The 20,331-nt window shown below is 43.6% G+C and overlaps 1 protein-coding gene across 2 annotated transcripts in view; it reads right to left on the reverse strand.

Annotated features, from left to right (window-relative positions):
• ITGB5 (integrin subunit beta 5) overlaps positions 1-13,421 on the reverse strand; it is a 74,112-nt gene extending 60,691 nt beyond the window's left edge. Inside the window, exons 1-2 of one of the 2 annotated variants that reach the window (XR_004427481.1) lie at positions 12,794-13,421; positions 874-959 (exon numbers count right to left, since the gene is read on the reverse strand). Coding sequence is in view for 1 of the 2 variants with exons in the window: in XM_033163130.1 (XP_033019021.1) it covers positions 874-959; positions 12,794-12,875 (168 nt within the window). In the remaining variant the exon portion in view is untranslated. The remainder of the gene's footprint in view (positions 1-873; positions 960-12,793) is intronic. The other variant, XM_033163130.1, reaches the window with a different exon arrangement.
• Positions 13,422-20,331: the final 6,910 nt, after the last annotated feature.

The following is a 20,331-nucleotide window of genomic DNA, read 5'->3' on the forward strand; positions in this document are numbered from 1 at the left end:
CCTCTCCCCATGCCCCCCAAAATCTGCCCCAGAGAGTCCCACAACATTGGCCTTGGCAGGTCTCCAAGGCAGTGAGACTAAGTATATACAAAAGCCAATTCCCCCATTCCGGCATGTCCCAGTATTTCCATTTCTATTGCTCTGAAGCTTGATTATCACTGTAGTGCAGGGGTTGGCAAGGTTTACCCCGCCTGGGCCGGTTCACTCCCACGGAGATCGCTCCATGGGCCAGATCGCGTCTGCGCAGATGCGAATTCCAGCGTCTGCGCATGCGCAATTTCCGGCGCTGCAGAAGCAAGTTCCTGCTCCGCGCTGCACCAATTTAGCGCAGCGCACGGGGACTTGCTGAGTGAGCTGCTCAGTTCGGGGGCGGCTCAGGGGCGGTTTAAACGACCGCCGTGGGCCGCTTGTGGCCCATGGGCTGCAGGTTGCCAACCCCTGCTGTAGTGGAACTTCTAGGGAGAACAGAATAAGAAGAGGCCCTACAGGTGGAAATAGGATGGAGAAACTGCAGTTGCTGGTATCCCTGAAGCACCAAAACCCCACTAAGAGAATACAGATGGATCCAAACAGTGGAAACAGCAGTGGCCCTGACTGAATGCACACCCTCCAAATGTGGCAACAGAAGTAACTTTTAAGGAACAATTCAGGCTAGAATTAAAAGGGAGGAGTAGAAATTTTGGGCAGAGGCTTGGTGTCGCACCCATGGTGTTGTTTCCGATTTAATACAGGAACTAAGGAAGAGTATTCTTGTCAAGTAATCTGTTGACCAATCTGTCTTGTACAAAAAAAACCTGAGGTTAAGGATTCTAGATTGCAAATATTCAAAGTTAGTTTTAAAATAAGAAGGACCAAAGAAAAGTGACAACTCACCTCTTTATAGCACCAAGCACACTCGGGATGAACAAGCAAGCATTCTTCACAGGAGGTAGCACTGCCACTTGTGCAAATATTGAGACCTTTAAGAGAGCAAACCAGAGAAATTGACCAAAAAAATACCCCATGAGAAATAACAGGGTGCTTGTTACTATTCACATCAGAATAAATACAGCAGATCAGAAACAAAACTAAGGCTGCAATCCTAACCCCACTAAGCCCCATTAAATTCAACAGAACTTACGTCTTGAGTAGACCTGGACAGGATTGCAGTCAGCAGACACACTGAAATCAATGGCCATGACTAATTTAACTACCGTACAAAGATTTTAGTGAGTGTACTCTAAGTATGACTTTATTAGAGACAACCCTTTAGGAATGTCTTTCTCTTGATGTGTGATGACTTTGCTCCCCCCCCCCAAAAAAAGCCTTCATTTGTTGCTTTATAGAAATGAGGTAATTGCTTGTTTTCTACTTACCGGTAGATAAGGTTAAATAAACAGCCCTTGTCTAGCAAGTTATCAAAAACTCCCATATTTAGCTAAAAACATGCTAGGTTAGCTTGTTTTTAGTGCTAGGAATTAATGTTTTTATAGGCAGTCAAGTCAGCACTTGAAAGACACTTGAACAACTTAACAGTTTCAATGCTTGGAGCTAAGACTTGCTGCTCTGGGCGCCTCTGGGAAGAAGGATGAGCTATAAACTTAAGAAATAAAATAAAATAACTAGTCTTGGGGGTTATTTTAAAAACATCCTGGCCACACTGTGCACTTTGAGATACAGTACAGTGGTACCTCAGGTTACAGACTCCGCTAACCCAGAAATAGTACATCGGGTTAAGAACTTTGTTTCAGGATGAGAACAGAAATCGTGCGGCGGCAGCAGTGGGCGGCCCCATTAGCTAAAGTGGTACCTCGGGTTAAGAACAGTTTCAGGTTAAGAAAGGAGCTCCAGAACGAATTAAGTTCTTAACCCGAGGTACCACTGTAGTCTGAGCACCGAAGGATTCCATTGTACTGAAGCCTCAAAGTTTAGGGGTTTTTTCAGCCCAATCAACCTTGAGACTGCCAAATTCACTATTACCTTCCTATGTGTTTGGACAAGAATCCTCTGACAAAGTGATATTCCTATCTACCACTAGTACCCAGAATTTTATACAGTAGCAGGACTCCTTTAAACAGCAACATGAGAGATAAAAAGTCAACAGTCATAACTTTCCCATCCACAGCATGGAGATGGGATGATAAGAAAAAGTGTTGCCTACCATATTTACAGGAGCCCTGACAGAGCAAAAGTTGCATCTTACACTGAAAGCAACAGGGCCAGTATTTGAGAGAAGAAAAATCCTAGGCACCTTTCTAGCAAATATTTCAAATTCCTAAGCACCAGCACAAACTTTCTAGGCACATGGCAACCAGATGCTTTGAATTTTCCCCACCCTGCTTGCAGTGTGGTAAAAACATTGGTGAGTAAGCACGGTGAAAGTGCTGTGTAAATTACAGTATTTTTCTGTGGCTGCGCATACTCAATGCAATTTTAAAATCTAACTGTGGGCAAAAGTTTGTCTGGAAAAATTATGGAACTCTATTTAAATAAAATATGTCTAGGTTATTCTCTGGAATACGAGAACTTGTGGCAGTCAATTGACTTGCTTTTAAAAGGGGGAATCACAGGCATCCCTCATTTTAAGACTATTTAAGAATGGATTCTGGTCGAACTGAGTAAACTGCACTGATCTGAAACTGACCTTCCTTTTAATAACATGGCATTTAATTAAACAGTGTCTGAACACACATGGAGGTTACATAACTATCTCATTTCATCGTTCTGACCTATTTATTCTTTTAAAGTATTAATATAATAATTTCCACCGGATATCCATGTTATGCAGGGCAATTTGTTCATCCTGGACAACAGCCAATAAAATACAAAAGTCAAGTGTGTATATGTGCAGAAATAATACACACCCCCATAATCAGACAAGCCACATACATACACAAAGAAAGAGAGAATAATAGAATTGTAGCATTGAAAGGGACCATGAGGATCATCTAGTCCAACTACCTGCGATCTTTTAGTTCAGTTCGAGTCTCAAACCCACGACCCTGAGATTAAGGGTCTCATAATGTACCGACTGAAGGGGTGGAGCGTTATTCAATATCTCAGTCTATCAGTCTCACAAGGAGCATTGTTTTAACAGAAACCAAGGCAACAGCTGATAGCAAAGACTTCTCTGCATGAATTTGGAGAACTTTCTAAATTACTGGCCAGGGGTATAAAAACCTCCTTTCTGCATTTCTGGCTCCTCATAAAACAAAAGCACAGCTTCCTCCACCAATGTCTACCTACCTCTAAGCTGGGTATGCCAATTCTATGATGATCTCATCATCGATGTGTTTCAACACACTTGGCAGAATTGCACTCCCAGCACAGATGTGCCATGGCAAGGAAGGAAAGGATCTTGCTGATATCACCTCTGTTTCCCTGCTCTCCAAAACACAAAGGGAGAAGGACTGCATCCCATGACAGCATCTTTAAACAGTGAAATTAACAGGGATGTTTTTAATGTTTGATGCTTTAATATGCTTTTAATTCTGTTGGGAGCTTCCCAGAGTGGCTGGGGAAACCCTGCCAGATGGGTGGGGTATAAATAATAAATTATTATTATATTATTATTATGTCTCATTTCAAAAATGCTGCCATTTACTCTATTGATAATCACGCTAGGTTTTAGACTACTGGTCTATTAAAGTTCTCATGTGGTGTTCACTGTTTTAGACATCTTTGATACCTTTCTTGTTGAATCTCATTTCTAAATGGCGGAGTCCTGACATGCAGCCAATTAAACAACTGCACTTAAAAATTCAGGGTGATTTATAGTGAGCAATTAAACTGAAGTGCCTGACAACCCAGTACTTCCATTCTGGTTAAGGACCACATTGCTATGGTAGTTCTTTGGTAGTTAATTGGCTACTAGATCGAGCTGCAAGGCGTCGTCTCTATAATAATCTCCAGGCTATGTTCAACACCAAGGCAAAGTACAAAGCAAAATAAATCAAACAGATATTGCCTGCGGGCTTACTCTCTTATAAGAAGATCCTGCTGGATCAGGCCAATGGCTCATCTAGTCCAGCATCCTGTTCTCAGAGGGGCCAACCAGATGCCTATAGGAAACTAGAAAGCAAAACAGGAGCACAAGAGCACTCTCCTGTTTCCAACCACTGGTATTCAGAAGCATTGCTGCCTCCAACTCTTGAAGCAGAGCATAGTAGCCACTGATAGCCCTCTCCTCCTTGAATTTGTCTTAAAAATTGCATGTGTGAAAGCGAAGGGAAGAGAACTATTTTGTTATGGTGTGATAGTATTTATAGACAAGGCAAAGCTATCAATAATACTGATGTGTCAATTTTTCTGTGCCCAGATATTAACAGGGTCAATATCTAATTACATGAACACAGCTGATGACATTGAATTGATGCTGAAATCTAAAGAGAGCCTGACCCAAGGCTAAATTCTAAAACCATTGTGATTTCTTTTTTCCACACTGAGGGATCAATTCAATGACAATATGCACACAGTCCTACCGAGTCAACAAAAGCACTGGTCAGTTTCCCCCACGACTTCTCGTTGCAAGCAATCGTAGCTTCAAAAGAGAAAGAACTGAACTACATGGCAAACACAGAATGAGCATATTCCAATTCTGTAGTGGAAGACTTCAAGCTTCCCTTCGTAACAGCTTCCTTGGTAGATTTCTTGCAATGTGTGCTGATATTTGAAAATTTAAAAAGAAGAAGAGTTTGGATTTGATATCCCACTTTATCACTACCCGAAGGAGTCTCAAAGCGGCTAACTATCTCCTTTCCCTTCCTCCCCCACAACAAACACTCTGTGAGGTGAGTGGGGCTGAGAGACTTCAAAGAAGTGTGACTAGCCCAAGGTCACCCAGCAGCTGAATGTGGAGGAGCAGCGACGCGAATCCGGTTCCCTAGATTACGAGTCTAGCGCTCTTAACCACTACACCACACTGGCTCTCTTGGGCGGTGGCTGCATACATAATTCCAACTCAAGAACTGAGAATTCCCCAAAGTCCAGAAGTGACACCCTATTCTTTTCACTATATGAAACTTAATGCTTCAGAAGGAGGCAGGTGCCCCAGATTCAGCTTTCCAAAGTTCTGAATTCAATCAGACTCAGAGCTCAATTCAGGCTTTTGGGCCTAGCAAAAAAAAAAAAAAAACCCTGTGGCACTTTCAGTCAGGGGATAAGAGAAGCGCTAGTGTTCTGGTGCTCCCCAAATAAGGCATCCACCCCTTGTCAAAACACTGGACTGGGTTTCCCTATGGCTTTATTATTGAACTTGTGAAAATTCTTGTCCTGGATTCACACGCTCTACTACAGCAATATCTGGAAGGTTCTTGACTTGCCATATAATGAATACAAACATTGAGAAGCCCTATATTGTTTTATAGTCATTTGCCACAGGCGGCTTGGTAGTACATAAAATAAATCTTGTTAATGTGGCTTGTTAAACTGTAAACAACAAAGAAGGAAATAAATGAATATACTGTAGAACTAAAAGCCACTCCGTTGCACTCCTGCTTTTAAAAAGCCCAGAGTAATGGGGGGAGGGACTATGAAGAGAACATGGTGTGCTATGCAGATGCATTTTCTAAAGTGGTGCTATTTTAAAGTGCGTAACAGAAGCAGCATAAGAGCATCCCTACTGTTTCAATGGCAGTTCCCTGGAATGAGATAATTATTTTACACAGAGCTGATAACTCAACATCAGCAGCAGAAGGAAGGGCTGTTAGCCATGTTTCCAGCCCCACAACCCCACACATACATTAAGTAAAATAGAAACATCGCCTCCCAACCCCAACCCCATCCACCAAGGCCCCCTCAACCTCTCCCCCCTCCCTTTTCTTCCTAATGTAACCCTAATGTCTCAACAAATGAAACTGACCTATGGAAAATGTACCTTGAAAAAGGTAATTTTGCATGTACCTTTGTAAACCAAAAAATCTTTAATAATAATAAAGCTTATGCAATATTCTCTCCCTAGTATATGGCTGTTGGTTATTTGGCTTGAAGGCATAAACCACCCTGTGGGGGTAAATACTCAGAAAGATGGGATAAAAATCTATGACCTAATCTAAATCTAGTCCAGGCTCTTCATCTGATCACTGTGCACACTTATTCACAATAGAAACAGGCAGCGAAAACATAGTCCAGGACCAGGGCTACCATCCTAGCAACATTTACTTGAAAGTACGTCTCACTGAACTTAAGGGAGCTTATATCTGAGTAAACATGAACTTTATCAAGCTATAAGCCTTTACTCAAATTAACATTGTCTACACACGTTCAAATATTTAACCACAATCATGAGCTTGTTCCATTGTAAACAAGAGCTGGAATTAGTAAAATCCAATATATGGGTTGTATCTAGCTAAGTCATACTAAAGAGTAGAACAACTGGAATCAATGGACTTCAAATATTTCAGTGGGTCTACACCGAGAATGACTTACCGGTACTTGGATTTAGCCCTAGGCCTCCAGGTAGACAGGTGATGTATTATTCAATATCTGCCAGATCAGTTTCCATACACAAGCAAAGCAGTTTACAGTAGTCAATGGCTCCATATATACACAAAACTTAACTAATTTATAACTTTATTTTGGGGGGGGGGGAGCGCTCTTTGAAACCTGACGGTACAGGAATCAATGGACTGTAGCATCAGTGACCATCAAGCATATTTGCAGGCTAAGAACTGAGGGGTGTATCCTTCAGCATTCCCTCCTTAATAAATAAAAAAATGCTAGATTTTTTTGATTTTTTTATTTATTTTGAGGCATTATGTCTCTGAATACCAGTTGCTGAAAACCCTAAGTGGGCAGAGTGCTGTTTCACAAGCAGAACCTGAATTTGCTCCCTGTGGGTATTGGGCTGGATACTGTGAGAGATAAATTCTGGTCTAGATGGACCTCTGCCCTGACGCAACAGGCTCTTCTTTTTCATATATAAGCCACCCTTTCCATAATCTACTGAGGGGGGGGGACACTGAAATACTATCTCAGAACAACAACAACAACAACAACAACAACAACAACAACAACCTATATTGATTGCAGAGAGAAAGTGCAATAAAAGCAAGCCTTGCCACTGCTCTACTATTGTTGTCCTGCACGCCAGTCACAGAGTTCTTTTCATGTGGCAAATATACCATAAATAATAATTGTTTTTCCAGCCTTTGGCTACATATGCTTTGTGAGCCACAAAATTGCTACTATGAAATGTAGGCCATCCTAGGCTCAACAGAGAAAGTGTGTATTTAAGAATGAGAAAGAGAGGAGAGGGGGATTCCATTGAAAGACTTATGGAATCCGTCCAGTCCATAGGTCTGGGTCATTGAGACGGAGTCCTCCTATAGCCCAACAAATGTGAACCTCTCGTAACTAAGGAGACCCCACCTGGCTGAGAGAATAGTTGAAAGGCACTGGTACTGAATGGCTGTAATCTACCTTGCCCTCCTCTAATCAAAGTACCGGTACTTTATTCTGCACCCCAAGTGTTGAAGTCTAAACCATCATTTTGGAGAATCATCCAGGAATGTAACTGCAGGAAGAAATCAAAAGGGCAACCAGAGAATACACTGTAAATATGCATGTTGGTAGCTTTGTAAACGTGGGTTGTTGGAACAATTGCAATACGACTGGCAAGACATTTGAGGGCACAGAGCCACAGCCTGCCTGGTATGACCTACAGAGAGAATTGTGTCAATGCAGGTCTTATCCAAGCACTTCTTCACCGCCATTTCTAAGGCCTTGGAAATGGGGGTTAGATGACCCTCGATCTAAGCCAACTGCACACTATTCTCAACTGCCCCAAGAGAAAACTAAATGGTTCCAAGAGGATATTATTTCCTTGACCGCCTAATATATACAGGCAAAGTTCCAATTCCTTTTAAAAGGATGATAAAAACGTGATGGGATATTTAGAGATTTCCTGTACACAGACATCCCAAGGATAAACTTGAGGTGTGGGGGTGGGTGGGTGGAGGAAACCACAGTTTGTTTATTTTCAGTCAAAGTTATTTTGAGAAGGGCAAGATTTATTTTATTGTTGTTAAGGTCACAACAGCAGACTTTGTGAATACAAGGTATCTGTATTACCCAAAATTAAACCTCAGGTACATTAATATCTACCACGGGTGGAAGCTATAACAAAATACAGTAAAGGTACAGCATTTGTTAGACAAATGACAAAGGAATGACAGTAACTGACCAATTTATCCGGTGGAAACTCACTCAGCTCTTAAAACACAAGCTTGTTTTACACACAGTTGTCAAGGACGTTCCGATCCCATCTACCTCAATATCTGTCTATAACACTAGCATTGTGGAATGCCAAGTCTTACCACACCCAATACTTGGCCATGCTGATTTGGGCTGATGGCAGGCTGGTGAGTCAGAAATTCGCCATCAGTACTACAAACTGTAGGCAACCAAATTATTCAGAGTCGTACACAAGAAAAGTTTTATGGCCCTCCCCCTGTTGTGAGTCCCCAGTATCTGGTACTCAAGAGATTTGATGTCTTTCAGAATGAGAAAGAAGCCTCAGACTTTGCCTTCAGACTTTGCCCTCCCCACACCTAATATACTTATCTATATATCTATTTTTAAATAAATAAAAAGATACTGAAATATCCTAAGCTGATGGTTTGCTTACTTTATAAACACAGAAAACAAAGCAAGCAAGCAAAAAACAGCAACGCTCACAAACCTGTGGAAAGTCGATTTCAAATTCTATTTGTAGCTTACAAAAGAAGACAAACTGATTACTGTACGCAGCACTAGGAGCCACCTGTCTAGAAGTGGCCACTGGCAAATACACTGTCAGGTGGAAAAGCACAGGAAAAATTATCTAGGCTTTTAGGCAGCTTCCTAAAATGTTATTATAGAATAAAATACACTAGATATCAACAAGCTGCAGCACTGATTTAACAAAGAACAATGGTGCATAGATTGGACAACTGGAGCCAACAGTAAGGTAAGCAATGCTTTGAGCATTGTACATACAACTTGAATTCCCCCTCCCCTGCCAAATGGCAAAGTAAAAACAGGAGTCTCAAACAACTCCAGCACCAGATTCTATATTTTTTTAAAGGGGGAAGTTTTGGCAAGGCTTTGCCTCTTCTCAATAGAAGGTGGGGATCTGTGAAATATTATTAAACCTCATAAAAAAGCCAAATAGAAGTTTTACAAATATTGCGATTAGAACAGTAAAGGAAGTAGGGGGAAGTACACACATTCCACAAGACATTTAGAAAGGCCCATAATTTATAGGTGCTTATTTGCTAACCCTAAAAACATCTGAGCCAAGAAAGAGGAGACATGCCAGTTTGTAAACAGAAATAATATATATATGGTAGGCAAAACTGAGAGACAGTCAATGGGAATTAATTATCCAAGGATACAGACGCTATAAAATAAACTTCCAAGCATTTTGAAATCCTAAAATATCAGTTCAGAATGTTTCCCATTGGCCATTATTGGCATGGTCACTGTGGGAGGTTACTACTGGTGAGTTTTTCCATGGACATCTTTCATATTCCCCCAGCTCGCTCGCTCTTCACAACTATCTCCTGGGGATGCCCGACAAAGAGGAAAATATAAGGGAGAGTTGAAGATCCCTTATCTGAAGGAACAGACCTCTATGAGGCCCCTGATAAAGACTTGGTAATGACACTAGCATACAAGCGAATATATTTTTATTGTACCAAAAAAAATATCCTATCATATTTCAGTACAGTTCATTTACAAAACAGTTCAACCACAATGGTCCCAATGCAGATCTTTGATAGACATCTGCTAAGAGAACAGACACTGACATATCTAAAGCTGTCCCAAAGTCATCCCTTATTCTGTTGGTCTGTGTGTGTGAGGGGGTGAGGGGAGAACATATGTACCGTATTGACCCCCAACTTTTCCAGTTAAAATATAGAGTTTGAGATATACTCGACCACAGATTCTCCACCCGGCGTATAAGACGACCCCCGACTTTTGAGAAGATTTTCCTGGATTAAAAAGTAGTCTTATACGTTTGGTCTGAGAGAGGTTATGCATGAAAATATGGCCTGTGTGTATAATCCCAAAGGAAGAGGGAGATGCATTTGGACTGAGAGAGTGGGGAGATGTATCTGGGGTTTTTTTTGGAGGGGGGAGGGAATAAATATGCCTGTGTGCGGTTTGTGAGAGGGACATATGTATGTTGGGGGTGTGTGAGGGAGGGATACAATTTTGACAGGGGTGCAAAGCAAGTATTAAAAACTCATGCATTGTATCTACAGTGGTACCCCGCAAGACGAATGCCTCGCACAACGAAAAACTCGCAAAACGAAAGGGTTTTGCGAGTTTTTAGTTGACTCGCGAGACGAATTCGTCTATGGCTCTTTTTCGCAAGACGAATTCGTCTGGCGAGGTACCACTGTAAGCACCGGATCCTCGCCCCGCCGTGTTTTAAAGCTGCAGGGAGTGCTGCTGTTTGCTCCTTGCAGCTTTAAAACGCTGCGCGACGCGGATCCGGTGCGCGGGGGGCGGCGTCGGATCGCGCACGGCCATCCAAAATGGCGGCGCGATCCCCCCCCGCCCCCCGGAGCCTTGCCCCGCCGTGTTTTAAAGCTGCAGGGAGTGCTGCTGTTCGCTCCTTGCAGCTTTAAAACGCGGCGCGACGCGGATCCGGTGCGCGGGGGGGCGGTGTCGGATCGCGCACGGCCATCCAAAATGGCGGCGCGATCCCACTCCGCCCCCCCGCGCACCGGAGCCTCGTCGTGCCGTGTTTTAAAGCTGCAGGGAGCCAACAGCAGCACTCCTGTTCGCTCCCTGCAGCTTTAAAACGCGGTGCCGCGCCATTACAGGGAGCTGTAAAGGCTTACCTTTTTCTCCGGTCGGGAGGGGTGTTGTGCATCGCGTCCATCTTGGATCGACTGTGCATGTCTGCGATCTCCAGACTTTAGCTTTAAAACACGGCGCGGCGAGGCTCCGGTGACGGTCGGAAGGGGCCCCCGGACTTTTTTCCCATAGGAACGCATTAATTAAATTTTAATGCGTTCCTATGGGAAACGGTGCCTCGCAAGACGAAATTTCCGCAAGACGAAAAGTCTTGCGGAACGAATTAATTTCGTCTTGCGGGGTACCACTGTACTTGTTTTTGAAGTGCTAAACGATGTACACCTATTTTTCAAGATGAGAGATGAAACATCAGATCTCAGCTTGCTCAGTAGCTTATCTGGGACAAAGAGGATGGCATCTCTGCAACTTCACTGGCCGTGCACTAGCACATATTCAGCCATTCAATACTCACAAGTCAGAGGCATGTGATATTGGGACAGCAGCAGCCTACAGGATCTTTTCAGCACATCTGGGCAAGAGCAGTCAATCTGAGCAGGAATAATCTGACATTTATGCAGCAGTATTAAAGGCGTACAACCATTTCTAAGTGAAGCATGCAGTGGGAGGTTGCATACAATAAGCATAATTCCAGGGCATAATTCCAACCCTGGCTTGCTTGAGAAACCAACATCCAAACACTGTTTGTGGGCCAGCTACAGAGAGCTGCCCAACTCCTGTCAAGCCACTGACATATTACAAGTCTCTGCTTCTCTGGTCATTCCGAAGCCACTTCCCCCTATACATTTTTTAAAACACAATTTCAGTAAAGCAACATAGGAAGTGAACATGTTTATATGAAGCCAGCTCCTTTTTTATATATATAAAAGACCTTATGTGACAGCCAGCTCTAGCATGATAAACACTTCTACAGCTTGGCTCTGATGGGAAAACCCACCACAGAAGCCTCTCTTGTGCTGCAAGATAAACATGACCCATCTTTGGTGGCTGCTTTTCTCAAGTGGTCTTTCTTTGTAAGGGATGGATTATAGTGTGCATGAAAACAAGATGTTTTCTGTGAGGGAAGTCTTCATGCATAGCCTATGATTATACACAGTATATACCGGTATACTGTATATGTGAAGTTTTCCTTTTGCAAATTCACTCCAGAGGCCTACTTGGCACCTGCATTCTTAATGCAGCACTACCAACCATCTTTGGCTTGTTTCTCCTGCCTTTGCTTATGGCAAGTGGTTGCCCAAGATACTTGGCAAACCGGATGCTTAGTCACTCATTCGTTTCCACTCCCAAACGCCTCTCCAAAACAATAAACATAAGCCCTTCTGAATAAACAAGCACAGGATAGGCTGCAATTAAGTCTGATTCAACTACATCATTACACCTTTTACATTTTGTACTACAACCTTCAAGAGCTCAAGACGACTTATTGGTAACTACTTTTCTCTATTGTATAGAGCAGGGGTCACCGGCTCACCAGAAATTGTCAAACTACAACCCCCATAATGCCAAACCATTGGCTAAACTAATGGGAGCAGGAGGGCCACAGAATCCCCAACGGTCCAGAATGATTATCCCACAACTTTCTCCCCACCCCACCCACATGCTTTCTGTTTTGTTTTAATATCTATGCAGTCTTTATATGTGCTGTTTTCACACCCTATGAATCTTGTCCAGAAGGGCAGTGTGGGTAATTCAAATCATCAACAATGTGAAATAAGTCACAGGATTATTTTAAAAATATTTAAAAGAGTAGCCCCACCGACTTAACTTTCTTCCTGTCAATCACTTTTGGAGTTCGTGCACACCTCTCTTAAATATTCAACAACTAATTTAATTAGTATGTCTCCCATTCGGTATGCCAAGATTTAAAACCCTATTGCCTGGGGGGGGGCTAAGACGCAGCTTCACATATTCCCTTATACCCAAACACCTTCCGAAGTACTGTAGTTTTATTTTCAAAATACCATTCCTCTCGATTGTAATTCTGGTTTTGAAGCCATCCACTAACCTCTAACAGTGTGGAAGAGGGAGAAGATGCATACGCAAGCGGCGGCGGCGGCGTAAGGCATGAGCCCCCTCCGCCGGGACATGACGACCGCAGCTGGAGAAGGGGAAAAATAAAAAGGCTCCTCGAAAGTCTTTTGTGCAGCTGCGCCGGGAGAAGGGGAGAGCGGCGGCGGCGTCGCCGCTCCTTCAGCAAAGGCCACCGCTAGAGCGGCTGCAGGCACCGGTCGGCTCGGCCAAGGGAAGAGAAGCGATCCTGGGCATTCCTGCTTCGTCCGGAGCAACCAAGGCAAAATATAAAGGGGTGTGTGGAGAGAACGAGAGAAATGGGGGGCGAAAAGACACAGCCTCCTTCCTTACACTTCAGCAGCCGCGTCCACAGCAGGCTCCATCTCGCGCAATCTTCGCCTTGTTGCGCCCGCGCCGCCGCCGCGCACTTCTCCCGGGACTTGAAAAGTTGCGTGACTCCTCACCCGCCGAGTTCTTCCAAGCCCTGCCTTAGCAGCCTCTTCAACATCTCCGCCAGATTTTGCATATGAATTTCTGGCTAGTGGTTTGTGTGCCCCTCTCTCCGAGTCTCCTTTCCCCCCCTTCCTTTACTGGAACTCTCTCTTTTTACTCTCTTTCCAAGGCTCAGCAACTTACTTCCTACAGGATCTGAATGGCAAATCTCCGCCCAGCTTGCCCAATAGGCGCACGGGGATTTTTAACTCTCTGTAGCCCGATCAGGATGCACCTCCCCGCCTCCGATCACAGCATCAAATTCCTAATACAAACTACTGTAAAGGCTTTTTTAAAAATAAGCTAAATTGATCTATGGATTCCAGATCAAAAGTAAGCGAGTGCATAATAAAAATTTTCTAGATTGCCGCAACCTTAAATGGTGATCCTATACGCATACTTATTACTTGAATAAAATTGCAACTCGGGCTGTATACACACCATACATGTAAAGCACGTGTCTTTCCCCCCACCAAAGAATCGTGGGAACTCTAGTTTACCCCTCGGAGCTACAATTCCCAGCACATTTAACTACAGCTCCCAGGATTCGGGTGCGCGTGTGTGCTTTAATTATGTTTGGTCGGTACGCAGAGTTCAACGTTAGAGTTTGAACTTAATTGCCCTCCAGTTACATGATAATCATGGATGTAGCCAAGGGGGGGGGGGAAAGGGAGGGGCAGCTGCCCCCCATCAATAAAAATTACATAGCAAACTGAAATTCTGCCCCCCCTAACAAAAGACATGCCCCCCCAACAAAAAGCCTGCCCCCACCCTAACAAAAATCCTGGCTATGCCCATGATGGAAATGTATGCTGCATTGCTTTTCAGTTACCTCAAAACGTGGCAAGCTAGACTTGCTACGTTTGAAGACACTCCTACCCATTTTGCTGAGTGAATCCTGGACTTCTACCCCAAAGTCCTGCCCTGAGGAGGGCACCATTAACAATGCCCTGCCATGCCCAGTGACTTGGAAAACCCCCTCACTGAACTCACTGAAACTTTCTTCTGATAAAACTTCTACAAGGCTATTGGACCGTAAGGTATTGATTTGTGGTGTGCAATTCTAAGGTAATGCCCTGGAGTAAAGGTAACCTGTGTTATTACCTTCCAAGTACACTTTCCTACTAATATCCTGGGTGTATCTTTGTAAGTAAACCATCTGCCAGGGTTAGGTAGCCCCAGTATCAGCCAGTCTCTGTCCACTATTTTAAAGATCAAACTGTTAAGTACTTACATCAAAGGCAAGGCTACTCACTTTGCAGGCCCTTGGTAAACAGGCTGACACATTACTGCGTAAGTAAATGAAAGTGAAAACAAGCTGAAGGGTGGGTCCTTTAGCTCCAACCCATAATAACTGGAGACAATATTTAACTCTATAATTACCAATTACTGCACAGATCTTCTCCCAGTCCCCTAGAGAGAAATGAGTGTGCCGTTTCAAAAATAGCTCAGCTCCTCAGCAGACACAACAACTCCCAAGTGTCTCTGATCCGTCAGTGCATACCTGTACACATTGGATAAATGACTTCACACTCGCATGACAAGTAGTTAAAACTTATTGCCTACTCTTCCTGGCTTTGAGCTGCTCTGGTATGGTCATGATTGGTACTAAATTGGGAAGCATGCAAAGAATAAAAGAGAAAGTATTGTGACTAATAGAAAAGTACTGCAGCTATAAAATATAAGTAAAATTGGCCCCTACTGGAGATTATGTGAACTTAAAATGAAAGATCAGGTAGAGTGCAGGTATTCTATTAATCACCACTGCTGGGGCATAGGAAGGGAGGGGCAGAGGGGGCGGGCTGCCCCAGGTTCCACTCTGGGAGGGTTGACAAGATGGCCCCTGCCTCCCCCCAGCTGTAGAGCGACCGAGGCCGCACGCTCGCATGGCGTCTGTATGGGCTGCCACTCTGGTGCGCCGTCCATACGGGATGCTGCTCGTCCAGCAGCCTGTACGGTCGCCATGCAAGCGGCAGCCCGTATGGCCACCGCACGCGAGCGGCATCCCGTACAGACTGCACATGCGCAGTCTGTATGGGATGCTGCACATGTGCAGTCCGTACGGGCTGCGCCGCCCCAGGTGCTGCAGAGGGTTCCTCCACCACTGCTCTTCTTCTAGAAAAAGAGGTGCCAAAACTCACCATGAATGCCTCCCTTGTTCTCTTATAATGGCAATGGTGCCCACCTGAGAGGTTCCAGAACTGAGTTCCAGCTTTTAAAAAAGCCCTGCTCTTCACATATTCCTGAGCTGCCCTTGCTTATTGTGTGATATATGCTCTATCAGTGATAGGCAACAAGGTCCAGATGTTGTGGACTCCAGCTCCCATCATTCCTGCTGATTGGCCATGCTAGCTGGGGCTGATGAGAGTTGTAATCTGAAACATCTGGAGAGCTCCACATTGGTTAACCCAGCTCATCAGCTGTCAGGCAGACATTGGTTTTTAGGGTGCCACAAGTCTCTTTGTTGTTCACGCTTAGGATACAAACAGCTGTCTTGTAATTTTGACTCTGCTAGACTTATTGCTGTGAGCCTTACAATCCTTACATTGGGGGGAGGGGCAAATAGGAAGATATGTCCTGATGTATCTAGTCAAGTAACAGTTAATTCTCTTGGGACAAGGCAAGCCCAATAGCTATTTCTGCTGATAACACAAAAGATGACTTGCTGTGCATGTTTACTTGGAAGTAAGCCCTATTGTGTTCAATAGGACTTACCCCCTAGTAAGTGTGCCTAGGACTGCAGCTACAGAATAACTCATTGGTTAATCTCTAGTTTGCTGATAAGTGCAAAATCTGGAAGCCATTTGCTTACTAACTAAGCACAGCAGCTAATTGCTGATTGCCCCATCACAAACAGGAAAAATATAATAATTCCTCATGTAATAACCAAGTGTTTTGCTCTTTCTCCCTTTCTTGCTGCTCTTGTGCCTGTTTTACCAAGTACCTGCATTTTTTTTTTACATTGTATTTATTGATGGATTTATTTCAGTTGGTGCAGTTGGGTGGGAAGGAAGAAGGGAACAAGGCAGCAGGTGAAGAGCCTGTTCCAGTCAGACTGCCTTCTTTCCACACCCAGCTCCAGGGCCAATTTATAGCAAGAGTCTTGTGGAAAGGAGCATCCACTGCCAGCTCCTGCTCATGGAAAAGGGACATAGCTCCGGAGTAGAGCATCTGCTTCACATGTAGAAGGTCCCAGTTCAGTTCCATAGCATCTCCAGGCAGGGCTGAGGAAGACTGTTGCCTGAAACTGTGGAGAGCCACTGCCAGTTAGTATAGACCAGGGTTTCCCAAACTTGGATCTCCAGCAGTTTTTGGACTACAATTCCCATTGTCCATGACCACTGGTCCGGTTAGCTATGAATGATGGGAGTTGTAGTCCAAAAACAGATGGAGACCCAAGTTTGGGAAACCTTGGTGTAGACAGCACTGGGCTAGATGGACCATTTGTATGACACAGTATAAAAGTGGCTTCTTACCTCCAGCGTGGCTGGTTGTGTTGTTCTGTTTTGTTTGTAGCCTGGTCATGTGCTACTTGGTCTATCTCTTGTATTTTATAAGTGTCGTTGGTGGCTTTGATTCAAAAGGCAGGATGTGAATCTACTGAATAAATAAATGAATGAAATAGCCTGGCAAATATTCTTAGGATAGCTTACAATTTAAAAGTAATCTCCCTACCCCATTCTTTTCTAGTCTTCCTTAAGCATTGGGATACCTATTTTACATTGTGAAACATTTTGGACAAGAACTATAGGGGAAAGATAATAATAAAATGCATGAGCCCCTCCCCTCCTGGTCTGTGCCCCTCTCACCTGCCCAGTTTTATTCATATCATGTTCCAGCTGCTGTCTAAAAACAGTAGCTGGCAGAAAAGTAGATGTTCCTCTGCCCTTCCTGTAATTTGAGCACCAGGCTCTTCTCTTAGGCTAAGCAAGCTGGGAGCTGCCAGTGAAAGAATGAATTAATATGATGCTGATGGACATACACCTCACTGAAGTCATGCAGATCTCAGCATCTCTCCCACTGAACTAGTTCATGAACCAGTTTTATGAGTTGCTGGTCTTTTAATGCAGAATGCCAAGATGCAATGGAAATCATTCTGTGCTACATGATGATATATGTAGGGTGGAGGGTTTTTGGTGTTGTTGTTTTTTTTTTAAAAAAAAAAAACAAGCTTGTGGCTTTAAGCCAATCCTTTAACTTAACACGGATGGCTCTTCAACAGCAGTTTAATCATCTTGCTTGTCAAGAAAGACAAACATTAATACTCCTAGTGCTTGCATCGTTGGCTCAGTTAGACGATCTCTCACTTCCATCATACACGTTGCTTTCCCCCTCTGTGTTAAGACCAACGTAGCTGCAAATGAAGCAGATGAAAAAGGGAAGGGTTTCAGTTCAACCATGTGTTGTTGTTGTTCAGTTGTGTCCGACTCTTTGTGACCCCATGGACCAGAGCACGCCAGGCACGCCTATCTTTCACTGCCTCCTGCAGTTTGGCCAAACTCATGCCGTCACTTTGAGAACACTGTCCAACCATCTCGTCCTCGGTCGCCCCCTTCTCCTTGTGCCCTCCATCTTCCCCAACAACAGGGTCTTTTCCAGGGAGTCTTCTCTTCTCATGAGGTGGCCAAAGTACTTGGAGCCTCAGCTTCAGGATCTGCCCTTTCAGTGAGCACTCAGAGCTGATTTCTTCAAGGATGGATAAGTTTGATCTTTTTGCAGTCCATGGGACTCTCAAGAGTCTCCTCCAGCACCATAATTCAAAAGCATCAATTCTTCGGCGATCAGTCTTCTTTATGGTCCAGCTCTCACTTCCATACATTACTACTGGGAAAACCATAGCTTTAACTATACGGACCTTTGTCGGCAAGGTGATGTCTCTGCTTTTTAAGATGCTGTCTACAACCATGTGTAAATTGTATTTAAAAAAATTCATAGAAAACAATGTGCTTGGAGGGAGAGGGCTGCTGTAAGTTTTTAATTAGGCATTTGGGAGAAATTATTTGAAAAAGAGATTAAGGCTATGATCCTATACACACTTAGCCGGCAATAAATCCCATTGAACTAAATGGAGATTACGTCTGAGTAGGCATATAGCCTATAGCATTGCACTGCACAGCACTTTTGTATGGCTTCATATTTTGTTTGTTTTTAAAGGATCACAGGTATTTGAGGAAGAAACATTCTTTGCAACTAGAAAAAAAGTACCGGTAGTAAGCATATTCTCAGAAACCATATGAAAAAGCAGAAACTGTTGGGGAAATGTCAGGCCTATGCCCCCCAAAATCGACACCATCCCCATCTCCCCTAACACACACACACACACACACACACACACACACAATTTACCACTTGTCAATGAGGTGGCAAATTTAATGTGCTTTTTTTGCTCTGTCCTATGTACCACAGGCCCATGGGCCTTGCTTCTGCTTTTTGCTGCTATAGCCGAATTTAAAATACCCGTATCGGGAGGGCCAGCTGCCAGGTCCCTATTGCTGGCTAAATAATCGGGAGATGGTATGTTCTTATGGGCAACATTCTGGGTGGCCTGAGCTGAGATTCCCTAGAGATCTTAAAATAAATCCTTCCTAATTGCCCACAGTGATGGGGGCCAACCAGCATGCATGTTGTTGTTACTCTGGAGGATTCAGCAGGAAGCTGGGAGCAGCTGCCAGAGAAGCATTGTGAGAACTTCTCGCATTCCTACACATGCCAGCACTTAAAATGAGCCATTTGTCTTTACAAACATGATAGCTGTTGGGAAGGAGAACAGAAAGCTGATCTTGGGCAGATGCATTAAACCGGATGGTTCCACTGGGATGCTGTGGAAATGTGGCATGGCTGTGGTTTTGTAGGCAGGTTCCAGCGAAAGTGATGTACAAGGCAGGGCTTGAAACACAGGCACTTATCTGTTCAGGGCTTGGGGGCAGATGCCTTTAATATATCAGGAACATTATTATACTAACTTATGTGCAGAACCAGCGGAAAATAGATTGTTGCTGAACCTAGTAGTTCAAGAAGACCAGCATTATCTACAAACAAGTCTATGTGTTTTTCTATATAATTCTATACATTTTTGACAGCAGTAGATTGCGTATATAAACAAATTAACATGAAGCCAGAACAACCCCCAGAACGGGCCCGCATGGCCGTCCCTACCTGCCCAATGTTGGTGCTGAGAGGGCCTTGCCTTGCCCCATGCAAGGTGGAGAGGTTTTTAAGCCCCTCGTCCTGCTTTCTGGGTTCTGAGAAGGTTGCATGAGGGCTCAGATTTCAGAAGGCCTTTCCAGGGGTTTTTCCCTGTAAGAGGCAAGTCACCTGTATAGTCTAGAAAACTGGTGCATTTGAGGCAATAGTCTTCTTTTTGGTTATTAATATAATGCTGACTGTATTTTGTGGTAAAAAGAAAGGCAACTTTGCACTAAGAAATGCAAGGTTATCAACTCAAAACAAATGATTCAATAATATGCTTCATTTACATGTAGTTATTGCAGTATTTGGATTTTAATGTAATTTGGATTTCATTTTAATTTCTTTTACAAGGGCATGAAAGGAGAGGTGAACCATGGTGGGAGTTTGTAGTGGCATCAGATTGTCCCGTTCTTCAACTTTCCTGATCAAGTATCTCAAGAAAAACTCTTCTGCTGGCCTGGTCTTTGATTCTGCCATACTCAAACCATGTCACTGTAAGATTATTTGAATATGAGGAAACAATAGGTGGTATAATCATTCCTGGACCCCACAACCCAGTTTGTGGACTAGCAAAGCCTAAAGAAGGACAACAAAGCCAGCATTTAAATATTTATTTATTTATTGGCCACACTACAACAGAAGGTCTCCAGGTAGCTTGCAAGGTAAAAAGAACAAGAATAATTCATACTTATAAATAAATAAGATACAGGAAATACTATCAATGCAATACAAATGCAGGATCAAACAGAGCAGAGGAAGACAACAAGATATATGGGTAGCAAAAGTAAGACTCTTGTAGCCATACCCTCCAACACTTCTCTGATGAAAACAGGTACATCCTATTCGTTATCT

Source organism: Lacerta agilis, chromosome 1, assembly GCF_009819535.1.
Source record: "Lacerta agilis isolate rLacAgi1 chromosome 1, rLacAgi1.pri, whole genome shotgun sequence".
Classification (NCBI taxonomy): Eukaryota; Metazoa; Chordata; class Lepidosauria; order Squamata; family Lacertidae; genus Lacerta; species Lacerta agilis.